The sequence below is a fragment of the Aquarana catesbeiana genome, linkage group LG04 (assembly GCF_042186555.1).
Source record: "Aquarana catesbeiana isolate 2022-GZ linkage group LG04, ASM4218655v1, whole genome shotgun sequence".
Taxonomy (NCBI): Eukaryota; Metazoa; Chordata; class Amphibia; order Anura; family Ranidae; genus Aquarana; species Aquarana catesbeiana.
This window is the reverse complement of record NC_133327.1, coordinates 47,284,902-47,299,238: the sequence shown is the minus strand read 5'-3', so window position 1 is coordinate 47,299,238 and position 14,337 is coordinate 47,284,902. Positions and strand designations below refer to the sequence as shown.

General features: G+C 42.0%; 1 protein-coding gene across 2 annotated transcripts in view; it reads right to left on the bottom strand.

The window, feature by feature from the left end:
- PKHD1 (PKHD1 ciliary IPT domain containing fibrocystin/polyductin) overlaps positions 1-14,337 on the bottom strand; it is a 908,610-nt gene that overhangs the window by 443,380 nt on the left and 450,893 nt on the right. For both annotated transcript variants that reach the window (XM_073625163.1, XM_073625162.1), the window contains exons 43-45: positions 11,265-11,377; positions 9,259-9,358; positions 5,018-5,152 (exon numbers count right to left, since the gene is read on the bottom strand). In XM_073625163.1, the coding sequence (XP_073481264.1) occupies positions 5,018-5,152; positions 9,259-9,358; positions 11,265-11,377 (348 nt within the window). The remainder of the gene's footprint in view (positions 1-5,017; positions 5,153-9,258; positions 9,359-11,264; positions 11,378-14,337) is intronic.

Below are 14,337 nucleotides of genomic sequence, written 5' to 3'. Positions count from 1 at the left end.
ATGCACGCCACACTATTCAGATAATTTTTGGAAAAAAATTTGAAAACCAGTTATTATTTTCCTTCAACTTCACAATTATGTGCCACTTTGTGTTGGTCTATCACAAAAAATCCCAATAAAATACATTCACATTTTTGGTTGTACAGTAACATGACAAAATATGTAAAAAAAACAGTGTTCCTCTATAAAAGCCACTAACACTCTATGTATGTGTTATCCACAATACCATATCTATATAATGCAGTGCTTTTCTACTCCTATACAAGAAAGACACCACTGGATTCATGGAGCTTATACGAGTCCACAGAGTGGGACAATAGCCTTCTTTGATCCTACAGTGAATCTAAGGTCAGTTTGTCTAGGTGAGGACACAATTGGTGGTGGTCACAAGCTTTATTGAAGAATGTTGGGTGAAGCACAAACAATGCACAGGATTGTCTAAAAGACTTTAATAATAGTTTGGTGAACCACAAGTCATAGGATTACTCAGAGATTTATTTCATTTCATTTGTATTGGTTTTTATTGGATTTTTTTATGCATATTTATGGTGTATTAATACTGCACACAGAATAGCAGAGTGAAAAGCGCTGCACTTTATAGATATGATATCTTGGTATGGTCTTAGTCTTGATATGGTATGGTAGACAGTCTAGCTATGGATATGGTAGATGTTAACAAAACAGGTTCTCTTTAGTATCATTAGATGCATGTTCATATTACTTCTAGAGAATAAACATTAACAGAAGGTGAGGAAAAACATCATAATGATCACATTCCTATTTTTGCTAACTGGCTAATCTGATTTCCAGCAATTACTTGTACGAAGAGACATATTTTTTAATTCCAGATATTTATCTTACAATAAGTCCCATTGCCTCGGTGGCAGAAGCGAGGAACGTGAATGTCACTGCTACCTAATTGATGCAAAGTAGACATCCTTATTAATGGGAGCGTTACATAAATTAAGATGCAAATTATGTCACAGGGGATGTTATTATGAGATAACAAAGATAATAACAATTATAATTGAACCCCTGGCAAAACTCACGGCAAAGTGTCTCATTTCCCCAAGGTTTCCAACACGCGCACTGCGCGAGCTGCTGAATTTACCAGGAATATTAAAAGCCACATGTGCTGCCGCAGCTATTTCAGTCTTTCCGGGGCTGGAAAGGACCATTCAGCCAACAATAGCAAAAAAAAAAAAAAAAAAGGAGGACTGCGCCTCTTTCACAAAAAACCATGCACACCTCAGGAACCTGACCTAGAAACAGCGGTAATGAAGTCACAGCGGTTTAGTTAGGCTAAAAATACACTGGAGTTATGAGAAGTCATTTCCATCAGTGTGCAGCCATGCAAAAGATTTCCTGTGCTTAAAGAGACACTGTCACTTTGCCAATTTATGTCTGCACATAGCCCACCACCCTCAGGCATGTATACTTACCCAGCCAAGCTTGCTTGATGCCTCACCACACTTCTGGAGCCCCCGCTATTAAAACAGGGATTATGAGTATGAAGGAGCGTGTGACCTCCCCTATGTGACAGTACTTGTGCTTGAGCAGCCAATCACCAAAGCCAAACACTTTTGAGCGTGGGGTGCCATGTTGCCATCCCCATGTCCAAGCTCTGACACCAGTCTACATCAATGTTTAGACAGGTGGGGTTTAGGGATGGGCTAAGGTTTGGGCTGAACACGCGGGAGCCTGCCAGCTCAATTGACTGCAGCCATAGAATTCCCCTTAGGGCACACAGGGCAGTCTTTATATTGATTGGACCCTGGGCAAACATTTTCTTAGGCCCTCCCGAATCCACTTATCAACTATTTACAGGCAGTGCGGGCTCGAGAGGCAGCTGCTTTGGGCCCCACAATAATGACTGGGCCCGGGGCAGCTCCCCCTTTTGCCCTGTGTTAAAGACGGCCCTGCAGCCACATACAACAAAGGAGCAGGGATTCTTGTAACATCATTGATCTATGACTACATGGCCATATTTGGACAACGTCATTGACCAAATGTGACCATGTGGCCGTATTAGGTTAGTGATGTCACCAGCAACCTCGTCCCTATGTTATGTGTAGCTGCAGGGTGAGGAATTCGATGGCTGCAGCTAATTGGGCCAGATGGAGTATATACTGTAAAGTACAAGGATTTTAGCAACTTTTATTGCAGATTCTTGTCTGCTTCTGTTCTGGAGAATGTAGTATAGGCCAGTATTTTCTAAATGTAATGCTAAGTGGGGTGGGGGTATTGCACTTGCTGTAATCACTTGATCATGCTAAGGCTAGGTTCAAATCTTTTCATGAACAGTTACACATGCTAAAACCTGCACTACAAATTATTGTACAGTATACGTGCAAATGTGTTGTGCGTATGTGCTGAATGGAAACCCAACGCCCATATGTAGTGTCAACCAATGCACTGTACTTTAATGGTCTGCAACACCTGTATATGAATATACATATTTTGCAGTGTACTGTGTTGTCCAAAAGAGGTAAAGAAGTGCATATATGTGTTTATGTGTCTTTGAAGAGAATGATTGCCTTGGCACAACATACATCAAAGCACAAACAAAGCTTTAAGCCATACACAGCAGAGGCTTGTAAATAGGCTGTAAGTGTTATAAGGAAAGCTGCAGTGGGGACTTGTCTTTAGGTTCCATGGGCTCTGGGCATTTAGCCCTGCTGCATGGGGCTATGTCATTTAGCTGTGGTAGTAAGGCACAGGTTCACCTCCGAGCCCTGCTGTCAACAGCCGGTCAGACTCTATGAGAGTAAGAACACCAGGGCCCTTTGCACTAGGGCTAAATGCCCAATGTGCAAGGGAGCTTATCTGTGCAAAATGATCTCACTTGAAAAAAGAATTATTAATTAAATGGATTCTTGTAATCTGACTCCAAGCTCTGTGCAGCTACAATATATGACCAAAGGTTGGTTGACACCTGACCTTTACACTTACATATGACCAAAAGTATGTAGGCTTCCCTCCCAAATCAGGGCTTCCAGTGAGGGACACTGTAACTTGTACAACATACATAAACATTTTGGACAATTCTGTGCTTTCAACCTTGTGGAAACAATTTGAAGAGGGCACTTTTCTGTTTTACAAAGGCTGTGCCCCTTTATACAAAGCCAGTTTATAAAGACATGGTTTGATAAGTTTGGTGTGGAGGAACTACCTCAACCCTACTGAACTTTAGGATGAAATTAACACACTAATTGTGACAACATCCGTACTACACAAACTCTCTTTTGGCTAGATAGGCACAATTTCCCACAGACACACTCCAAAGCCTTGTGGTTGGATGAGTTTGGTGTAGAGGAATCTGAGTGGCCTGCCCAGAGTCCTGACCTCAACTCTACTGTACACCTTAGGGATGAATTGAAATTCCAGTCACTGAGGTCTTCTCTTCCAATATCAGTACGTATCCTCACAAGTCCTCTTTTGGCTGAATGGGCGTAAATTCCCAGAGACACATTCCAAAAGTTGCTGAAAGCCTTCCCAAAAGAATGAAAGCTGTTTTTTCTTCAAAATGAAGGCGACAACCTCATTGTAATTTTGATGAATTGCATATGAATGTTCACATTTTTGTGAGAACAGGCCAACTCTACCATCTTTACAATGAAATCCACGGTGCTTTACTTTGACAATACCTCTCAGGCAATCAGTGCCGGGTCAAGGTCATCAAGCACCCAGGGCAAAGATAGCAAATTGTGGAACCCCCCCTCACTAGGTGGAGTCCCCAGTAGAGTCCCCCTTTACATCAGGTGTCCCCAATAGAGTCCCCCTTTACATTAGGTGTCCCCAATAGAGTCCCCCTTTACATCAGGTGTCCCCAAAAGAGTCCCCCCTTACATCAGGTGATCCTAATAGAGTCCCCCTTTACATCAGGTGTCCCCAATAGAGCACCCCTGTACATCAAGTGTCCCCATGTTTCCCCTCCCCTTTCCTCCTTGTACTGGGAGATTGGTATTTACAGCGCAACCTTCCTCTCTCCGGTCAAGCACACTGTCCTCGCTCCTTCCTCATCAGTGCCACGTCGAGACTGAGGACAGTTCTGTCTCAGCGCCAGCTCTTTTCCACCCCATGCAGGCTGGAGGAAGGAGAAAGCGGACTCCTACCTCCAGCAGCAGCTATCGGCCGCTGCTCCTTCTGACAGGAGTGATGCTGCAGTCATGCAGTTGAAAGGTATGTGCATTAGTATTCCAGCTGCACACTTGTAGTATTGATCATATCGAAAAGTTTACTTTAATTTTGAATAGAGTGAGGGGGGATTAGAACCTCTACCGGTGCCCTCATTGGAAAGCAAACCCTTCACTTTTTGTGTGGTTACAGAGCAGGACATGAAGGGAAATCATCCTCAAAATCCTGACAGAGGTTCTAATCCTTCCCTACACTATCCAAAAAGAAAGACATTTTTAGCATGGGGAGGCATGGAAAGCAAAAATTAACTTGGTGTATTATTTTGGCCAGACTCATTATGAGGCCCATGGACATCAGTTCAAGTCAAGTTTACTTTCAAGCCAGTGTTGGGGTGGATTTTGACCCATTTCGAATGCGCATACAACAAGCCATACATGTCAAGCACCAAGAAGTATTTCCCAGAAGTATTATATATATATATATATATATATATATATATATATATATATTCTGTATGCTATGCTTATCCCCAAGATTTTGTATATCGCACTAATCCCTAGAGAGCGTGAAATAATGAAATACAGTTCAAGCCATCACCTATATGCTCCAGGACAAAAAAAACACTGTGTTATTATTAGTCGAGCTAATAAAATACAATATTTTTTTGCCGTTATTAAACATGCTGAAGGATTGAGACATGAGTAAAAGTGAAGCCGGGAATCTTACTTTTTATCAAATTTGTCTCCACAGCTTAGAGCTATACTCGCCTTGTTTTTTTGATATGGCAACAGCATAGCGGACGGGTTGGTCTTAGTGGAACTGTCAAAAGGTTATTTATGCCTGCTAACTCTGAACGGAAAGATTAAATTTCATCACTTACCTCCCCATCAAAATGGCCAAGCAATAAACTATCTGAAATCTCGGTGTTCCCTCTACTTTCGCTGATATTAATCCCAAATTCTTGGCAGGAGTAGATCTTGAAGCCTTTAAATGAGATGTTTCCACATCGAGAGATCTAGGCAGTAAAAGCATATTGACAGCTAAAAGCACGGTAAAGATATTATCCATATTAACATACAGCTTTTGTACTGAGGCAGGAGAAGCTTCAACACAAAAGTCAAGTTTTTCTCCCTTAGTCTTGTCTTGTGGGCTTCCTGTGTAAGTTAAGCTACTCTACTGTAAAGGACCCTCTTGCTAACAATAAACCAAACATTTAGGGTATACAGCTGCTGTGCAGTTTGGAGGACTTGTACTGCACGCTCATGAATCTTAGTTATAAAATGTTTTGGTACATTTGGGTAAATAACAAAAGAAAGTGGCCGATGGGGTTTGATCTTCATGAGGGCAGTGCAGGACCTCTGTGCTGGTCATTAGTCAGCAGGGTCCTTGATGACCACATTGCCTTTCACAATTAACACTTGTAGTGAATTGGAAAACAAAAACAATACCCATTTTCATTCCAGAGCTGTCCTACACAGTTTTTCTTTTATGTCACCAAATCTCCTTAGTCTTTCAAGCTGAATGACAGCCAGCATCATTCAACCCACTTCCTCCTCACCCAGGCTGTCACAGACCCACCCCCCAGCTTGTGACTGGACAGTAACGGGGAAATGATGAACTCATCTCTCTCCTCCTAGCAGCATATTCCTTGTCAGCACCTAAACTGATTGGTTCCTTGTGCTGCTTCTACCTCTCACACTCTAAGCTCTGCTGTACATGGAACTGCAAGAGGCTAAAACCAAATAAATTTCAGAAACTTACACTGCTTGGGTGATGGCTGTCAGAACTTGCTGACAGCGCACATTCATCCTAACATGGATGGGGAAATCAAGTGACTTCTCTTGTTCTGCCTGTGGGGCTGAACTAGAGAAATTTAAACATGTATGGCCAGCTTTAAGCCTAACTCCAGTTTTGTTATCACTTTTAAATAGTTTTTTTTTTTACTCAAGCTGGCTCAAACAAACTATTTCTTTTACTAATTAACCACTTAAGGACCACCTCCCAGCAATGTGCTGTGAATGGCAGCCTGTACAGGCAAAGCGATTTACTGATACGTAGCTGCCTGTTTCCAGGTATATACACCGGGTGATTGTACACAACAGGAATCTGTCAGCAGGTCCCGGTCAATGATTCACGGCCGGGACCTGCTGATCAGCTGTGTCCAATCACAGTCAATCAACACAGGGCTCTGTACAGAGGGAACAATCTCTTTGTTTCTTATCCCTGCCAATCGGGATAAGAAACAAAGAGATCTTTAGTAAAAGCAGCACATAATACACATATTACACATTGTTAGGCACACATTTAACCCTCTGATTGTTCTAGATGTTAACCCCTTTCTAGCCAGTGTCATTATTACAGTGACCGTGTATAGTATTATCACTGATCACTTATTAGTGTCACTGGAGATGACAGTGACAGTTAGTGTCAGAACGCCCGCTGCACTATCGCAGTCCCATTTTAAGTCACTGATCACTGCCATTAGTAGTGTTAAAAAAATAAAAATTCCAGTATATATACAGTGCCTTGAAAAAGTATTCACACCCCTTTAAATTTTCCACATTTTGTCATGTTACAACCAAAAATGTAAATGGATTTTATTGGGATTTTATGTAATAGACCAACACAAAGTGGCACACAATTGTGCGTGGCACTTTGTCCGTCGGATTTGTGTACACACGATCGGAATTTCCGACAACGGATTTTGTTGTCGGAAAATTTTATGTCCTGCTCTCAAACTTTGTGTGTCGGAAAACCTGATGGAAAATGTGTGATGAAGCCTACACACGGTCGGAATTTCCGACAACAAGGTCCTATCACACATTTTCCGTCGGAAAATCCGACCGTGTGTACGGGGCATTAGAATGGCTCAGTCATAGTCCAGACCCAAATCCAATCGAGAATCCATGGCAAGACTTGAAAATTGCTGTTCACAGACGCTCTCCATCCAATCTGACAGAGCTTGAGCTATTTTTCAAAGAAGAATAGGCAAAAATTTTACTCTCAAAGAAGAATGGGCAAAAATTTTACTCTCAAAGAAGAATGGGCAAAAATTTTACTCTCAAAGAAGAATGGGCAAAAATTTTACTCTCTAGATGTGAAAAGCTGGTAGAGACATCCCCAAAAAGACTTGCAGCTGTAATTGCAGCGAAAGGTGGTTCTACAAAGTATTGACTCGGGGGGGGGGCTGAATACAAATGCACGCCACACTTTTCAGAAATGTATTTGTAAAAAATTTGGAAAACCATTTATCATTTTCCTTCCATTACACAATTATGTGCCACTTTGTATTGGTCTATCACATAAAATTAAAAAAAAAAACATTTACATTTTTTGGTTGTAACATGACAAAATGTGGAAAATGTCAAGGGATATGAATACTTTTTTAAGGCACTGTGCCACAATTTGTAGACTCTATTTCAATCAAAACCTATCAATATACACTTATTGGGATTTTTTTTTACCACAGACATGTAGCAGAATACATTTTGGCCTAAATTTATGAAGACATTTTTTTTTTTTTATTGGAAATATTTTAGAGCAGAAAGTAAAAAATATTGTTTGTTTTTTCAAAATGTTCTGTATTTTTCAGTTTATATAAAAAAAATAAAAAAACCCAGTGGTGATCAAATACCACTAAAATAAAGTTCTATTTGTGTGAAAAAAATGATACACATTTTGCTTGCGTACAGTGTTGCATGACCACGCAATTACACACGGTCGGACTTTGTTCGGACATTCCGACAACAAAATCCTAGGATTTTTTCTGACGGATGTTGGCTCAAACTTGTCTTCCATACACACGGTCACACAAAGTTGTTGGAAAATCCGATCGTTCTAAACGCGGTGACGTAAAACACGTACGTCGGGACTATAAACGGGGCAGTGGCCTATAGCTTTCATCTCTTTATTTATTCTGAGCATGCGTGGCACTTTGTCCGTCGGATTTGTGTACACACGATCGGAATTTCCGACAACGGATTTTGTTGTCGGAAAATTTTATAGCCTGCTCTCAAACTTTGTGTGTCGGAAAATCTGATGGAAAATGTGTGATGGAGCCTACACATGGTCGGAATTTCCGACAACAAGGTCCTATCACACAATGGCCTGGTCATGAAGGGGTAAAACCTTCCAGAGTTGAGGTGGTTATACAGTAGATGGCACTGAGACTTACTGTCCCGTTTCCAAAACAAAATCATGTCTGGCTAGCGCTATCAACCATTCACAGGAAGCCTTGTATCCTATCAATGAACACAAGGCATCCTCTGAAAGGCTTAGGTAGAGAGACGGCTGGATGATGTCACAATCTGTACTTCAGCCAGTCAGAAGAAACTGTGCATTTATTATTAAAAATACGAGGCTTCCAGTGAATGGTGGAACTGACTTGGTTTAGCTCCAGCAATGGGATAGGAAGCCCCTGTGCTGCTGCCAGAACATCGCTGTACACTGTATGTAGCTCATACAGTACACAGCACTTACAGTGGCAGCATGTCATGTACATTTTCCCAAACAATTTAAAGTGATAGCAAAGCTGTAGTTAGGCTCTAACAGTGACAAGATATCCTATCACTTCCTGTTGGGTCTACAGAACAGGAAGTAGAGGGAAATCTCCATAATGAGACACAGATGGCATAAAAACCTGATGGCAGTTTTTGCCCTCCTCTACTTTATCCAAAATGGAAAAAAGTGTTGGCTTTAGCTATATTTTAACCAGAGAACCCCATTTTAGGTTAGTATCCCTTTAACAGGTTTATCTGGATATTTTCCCCAGTCTCTACTAATCTTTCCTAATGCCGCTCTGAACTGTAGCCAATCATTCTTTTGTTTAAACTGCAAGCCAAGCCAGAAATGAGAATTAGAATCATTTAACCAGATTGTTTGCAACACTAAAGTATGTTAATCTTCCCCATTTAGGAGGGATGCCATTTTCCTCATGTCTTTGTGTGATTTCGAAGAAAGAGCGCTCGTTTCTTTCTCCGTTCTATGTGCCAATTTGTAAAAGACATTTGGAGATTTGCAGTAAACATTAGCAGTTTGTGAGGCGTGTGCCAAGCGGTGGCACTGAAACATGTCCTAATTAAACGCAATTTCGAGACAGAGATAGGGTTTGTCGTTTGGTACCTGAGCTCCACCTCGGCTTTTCCAGGCCGTAAAGTCTTGAAACATGGCCGGGACCTCATTGGTGATGGGCATGTATTCAGGGTGGATCCAGAAGCCAGATCTGTTGGAGAAATAGATATGATTTTTTTTTGTAAACTCAGAATATCATAAAACATGTGACACAAGAATTTGCCTTGGTTTGCTGCAAGTGTGGGGTCTTGGGTAATTCCCACCATGGGTACTATTTGCGTGGAGGTTAGAAGCTCTGCCTGTAGTAGACCTTGATTTGTGCAAACTCTTGACAGAGTGCCAGGTGAAAATATCCAAAATCTATTTAACTGTAGGTGGACTAAAAACATCCAAAACATAGATTGGATAACACCCATCCACTGGACAACACATAGTGATATGAAAAAGTGAAACATATCTGTATCACCCCGACCTGAGGAAGTGGTAATTTAAAGCCACAAAATGCCTTTTATTGGTGAAATAAAGTATCTTAATGTTCATTAAATCAGATGACTATGAGCTATCCTTCAAAAAAAGGCGCCTCTGCCAATTGGATCACCAACTGGATTTTTTAGACCTCAGCCAACTTACCTAGTTTAACCATCCACCTGAGAACCCCACAAGTGGATCCAGGATTGGGACCCCTGTGACATCAAGAGCAACCAAATTCATCCTGTGTTGAGGTTGCATATTTCTACCCACAGGGTGACCGCATCCTAACACATGTAAGTTATTCTCTCTTTTTTCCTATTTATCCAACCTTTTGAGATAAATGTCTCTTTTTGGGCCAACCTACTACACTGCAAAGGCCCTCCCGTCTCCCTCGTTTGTTTTCCAGTTTACAACCTGAACTATCACAGAGGCCACTGGTCAGTCGTTTTGGGACCAGACCTCTTGGACCTCCTTGTGACCACCACACCCTAAACCACATTAGAATTTCTATTGCCGATCAGTAATTGTTATACCACAAGGACAGTTTAATTCCTATCCTGAAACAGATGTGTATGATGATTGTTTCAAGTTTAATCGTGTATTGAGCACTGATGAAGGGGTAGAGATTTTCCCCCAAACATGTTTTCTGTTTTTATTTGATCTAGTTACCAACAAGTAAAATTATCTTGAACTTGTTCATCTGTTTTTGGTCTGGTGCTCCTTTCTGTATTTCTATGGATTGAGATACTGGCGGGTAAGCAATGGCAAAGCCTTGCAACGGGAATGCCATCTAGCCAAAACTATTGAGTTTGTTTGAAGTTTTCCTTCACCAGACTGCACATGTGGTGTGGACCAATGTAAGTATACATATTCCATACCTGGCTGATCCACGTAGAAGCGAAGAATCACTGTAGTAGCCGCAACTACTACAGTGATCCTTGTCTTCTAGGTCCTATGCCGAGCAGTTGCCCTGCACAGGGGGTTGTTCGCTCGAAATGTGCACTATTCAAAGAATGCTTTGCATTTCCCTCAATGAATGCAAAGAGTTCTCTGAATACACAAGGTAGGGAGGCATGCCAGTGACATCACAATCTCCACTTTGTCCAATCAGAAAACCCCTTGTATTTATTGAGAAAAAAAGGAAGGTGTTCTCTGAATGGCACCCATGTCAAGCGGGAAACCCCCTATGGTCACCATGCGGCAGGGAAGTTGCTCAGGGCGGGACCTGGTAGACAACAAGGATCACTGTAGTAGCAGAGGCTACTAGAGTTGTTCTCAACCTACCCAGCCAGGTATGGACAAGCATAACTATGAAAGTTAGGATGTACAGCCACCAACATTTCACATCATCTAACTATGACCTTCAGGCAGACAGACCATTCTATCTGGCAAATGCCAACCTTGACATCCTAGGCATTTCTGCTTGACTTACTTCACTTTGTCCAGTATCCTAAATGAACCCCTGCTGCTCCATCTTGGACTTTGGCTGGAAATCCACATTGACTATATAAATAACAAGTGACTAAGCAAAGTGTTAGTGATACTAAATTACTACATCCAGTTTAATCTCAGGGTTCTTTCCTCACCTTGTACAGGATTCAGCCACGTTGTTTTTGAATGAGCCCAGTACCGCCTGGGAAGGTCCAGATGGTGACAGATGATAGAAATAACCATAACCAGAGCTGCATACCCAGTTATCCTAAAACATAAGCACAAAGAGAATCCAGAAATCCTTCAAGTCTTGCTCCAAGTCATTTTGTGATTGAATGAATTTAAAAAAGAACCTTCTAAATTGAACTTTGGAGAAGAATATCTTTTTTTAATCAATAAAGCTGCAGCTTTAAAGTAGCTTTACAAGTGTGCATGGATGAATTCTTGACATGCCACAATATACAGCTGTAGCACTACTCCCATAGCGGCGCTGATATTAACTGGTTCTTTTACAAACAGTACAGAGGCTGTCTCAGTCAAAAGCTTCCACTGGCACTTACAGTATACCCCAAAAGCACACAGTCACCAAGAATCAATTCAGGGTCATTATCCTGGAACCCCAGGACAGCTGCTACCTTACAGCTTACTCTGGCCACCACCCAGTGAGGGAGACAATCCTTTCTCCAGACCAGATTCCCTTTGGTGAAGTCCTGCCACAGCTGAGACCCCCAAAATCAACAAATCAGTCCGCAGGCTGCCTGCTAGGGCAGCAGCCCTAGTAGTTTGGGACTCTCGTCCTGGGAAAAGAACCATCTCTCCAGGCCTCCAGCTTATTTACTAGCTTCCCCAGCCTTCATCTGGGCACACCTCTCCAGGGCTAGGCCCTGATCAATCTTCAGGTTGGTTATTTGAATTCTGCCTCCCTAAGCTCTAGAAACTTCTTTTAGAGCAGGGGTGTCAAACCCAATTACATTGTGGTCTGCATGAGCAGTATGGTTGCCCACAAAAGGCTACGGGGTGTGCTACGAACAGAGTACCCAGTGCAGAGTTCAGGATTACTCTAAGTACAGAGTGCAGAGTTTAGGGTGCACTATATACAGAGTGCAGGGCTTAGGGGTGCACTACGTACAGAGTGCAGGGTTTAGGGGTGCGTTACGTACAGAGTTTAGGGGTGCGTTATGTGCAGAGTGCGGGGGTTTAGGGGTGCGCTGTGTACAGAGTGCAGGGTTTAGGGGTGCGCTATACACAGAACGCAGGGTTTAGGGGTGCATTACGTACAGAGATCAGGGGTGTGCAAAGTGTAGGGTTAAGGGGTGTGCTAAATACAGAGTGCAGGGTTTAGGGGTGCGCTACCTACAGAGTGCAGAGTTCAAGGATGTGCTATATACAGTGTGCAGGGTTTAGGGTTGTGCTATGTACAGAGTGCAGGGTTTAGGGGTGCTCTATATACAGATTGCAGAGTTTAGGGGTGCACTACGTACAGAGTTCAGGGGTGTGCTGTGTACAGAGTGCAGGGTGTACTAAGGAAATGCTTCCCTTGAAGCAGACTGATGATCTCAGGCTAAGCAAAGTCACTTGACTGGAGCTGAAACTTGGCTTTGTTTATTGTGACACGTCATAAAGTCATTTATACAGAGACTTGTAATGTTACTAAAAGGTACAGTTTAATAATCACATAGTTTCAGAGAGATCACTGATTGAATTATACTGCGTTCACACTATGCTGTTATGAAAATGCAGGTAGAATTGCACATTTCTGTCTGGGTTTTCAGAAACGCGTAAAAACGCACAACGCACTTGTTTTTCCTAATGGCACTCCAAACGCATTGAAATGTTGCTGCATCTGTCGCACAACAAAATGCGCACAAATCTCAGCAAAACGCGGCACCAAACGCACTTGTCTCAATGCTAAAATTTGGCACATGAGCTTCTTTGGCACGTTTGTCATGCATAAAATCACTTTTCACCCATAGCAAATGTCCTTAAATATGAAATCAAATATCCAGGTATAAGTGTTCATTCTGTGAAGTAATAATATAATTTCCAATAGTGCTCAAAGGGGTGTGCTTCAGTGCCCTAATTCACCAATCCACCAATGGGTGCAGTGCCCGCTCATCTTAAAGTCTGACCTATATAAAATAGGTCACTTGCGCTTTATTGTGTGGCTTTTGCAACTCCACCTCTAGCTAATAAAAGCCACTTCACATAAGGGGTCCTTTTATGGGATCGGTCCCTGTTGCCTCCACTCAACATGTAGCTCAAATGAAGAAGGGGAGAACTCTCATAGCGCACTGTGTAATTTTTTATTTAAAATGATTTATTAACCCGTTGGAGCTGGCGCCAACCAGCCCTATAAGGGGTTTAGGATTTCAGGAGGTGGGATTTATGATCATGTAACTGCTGTGATTGGCTGTCACATGATCTGGTAGCCACAAGTAACTGTGCTGGGAGCATGCAGGGTGCACTCTCTAGGCACAGCTGTATTTGCACTAATGCTAGCAAATATGCCACTGCTCAGTGCCAAGGCCCACCCACGAGAGGCCACATATTTACATGCGGCTGGCGCAAAGAGGTTAAGATGCAGACGCACTCACAAATAATACAAACCGAGCAGTGTATCTCATTATAAACATAGTTTTCCTACCACACTTCCAGTTTGTGCGTCAACCAGAAGTGATGTCACCGGCTTCACCCAATGTGTTGCGTCACTGGTCACGTGACTTCCTCAGAGTCCCAGCATACTGTAGTCTGAGGTAGCATCACTCGCATACCTATATTGGTGATTTACATTTTTTAATTTTTTGTTTATTTAAATAGAGAGCGGACCATTTAGTATATGTTATTGTTTATACACTTATAAGTGTGTCAGTACACTTGGTTAGTGGTTGCAGCAGTTCCACAAAAAAACCTTTTCATCACATGTTCACATTCATTTTATTTATTTTAGTTTTAGTTCATATATAACAGTATATAAGTCCATTCCAACATATTTATTTATACATAAATGCAAGCGGGAGCTCATGTTCTCACTGCGCAAAGTATGAATGGGGCCTTACTGTTACAAATACTTCCTAGAGGTTTTTTTTGTAACAATTTTCACATTTTAACTTCCCCCATGCCATATTTGTGTGATCAAAGGCCACATGAAGGTGTGAAGGGTCCCCTGTAGAGCCAGTTAATGGCTGCCCGCAAACAGGCAGATATATATATCCCCAGACAAAACACAAA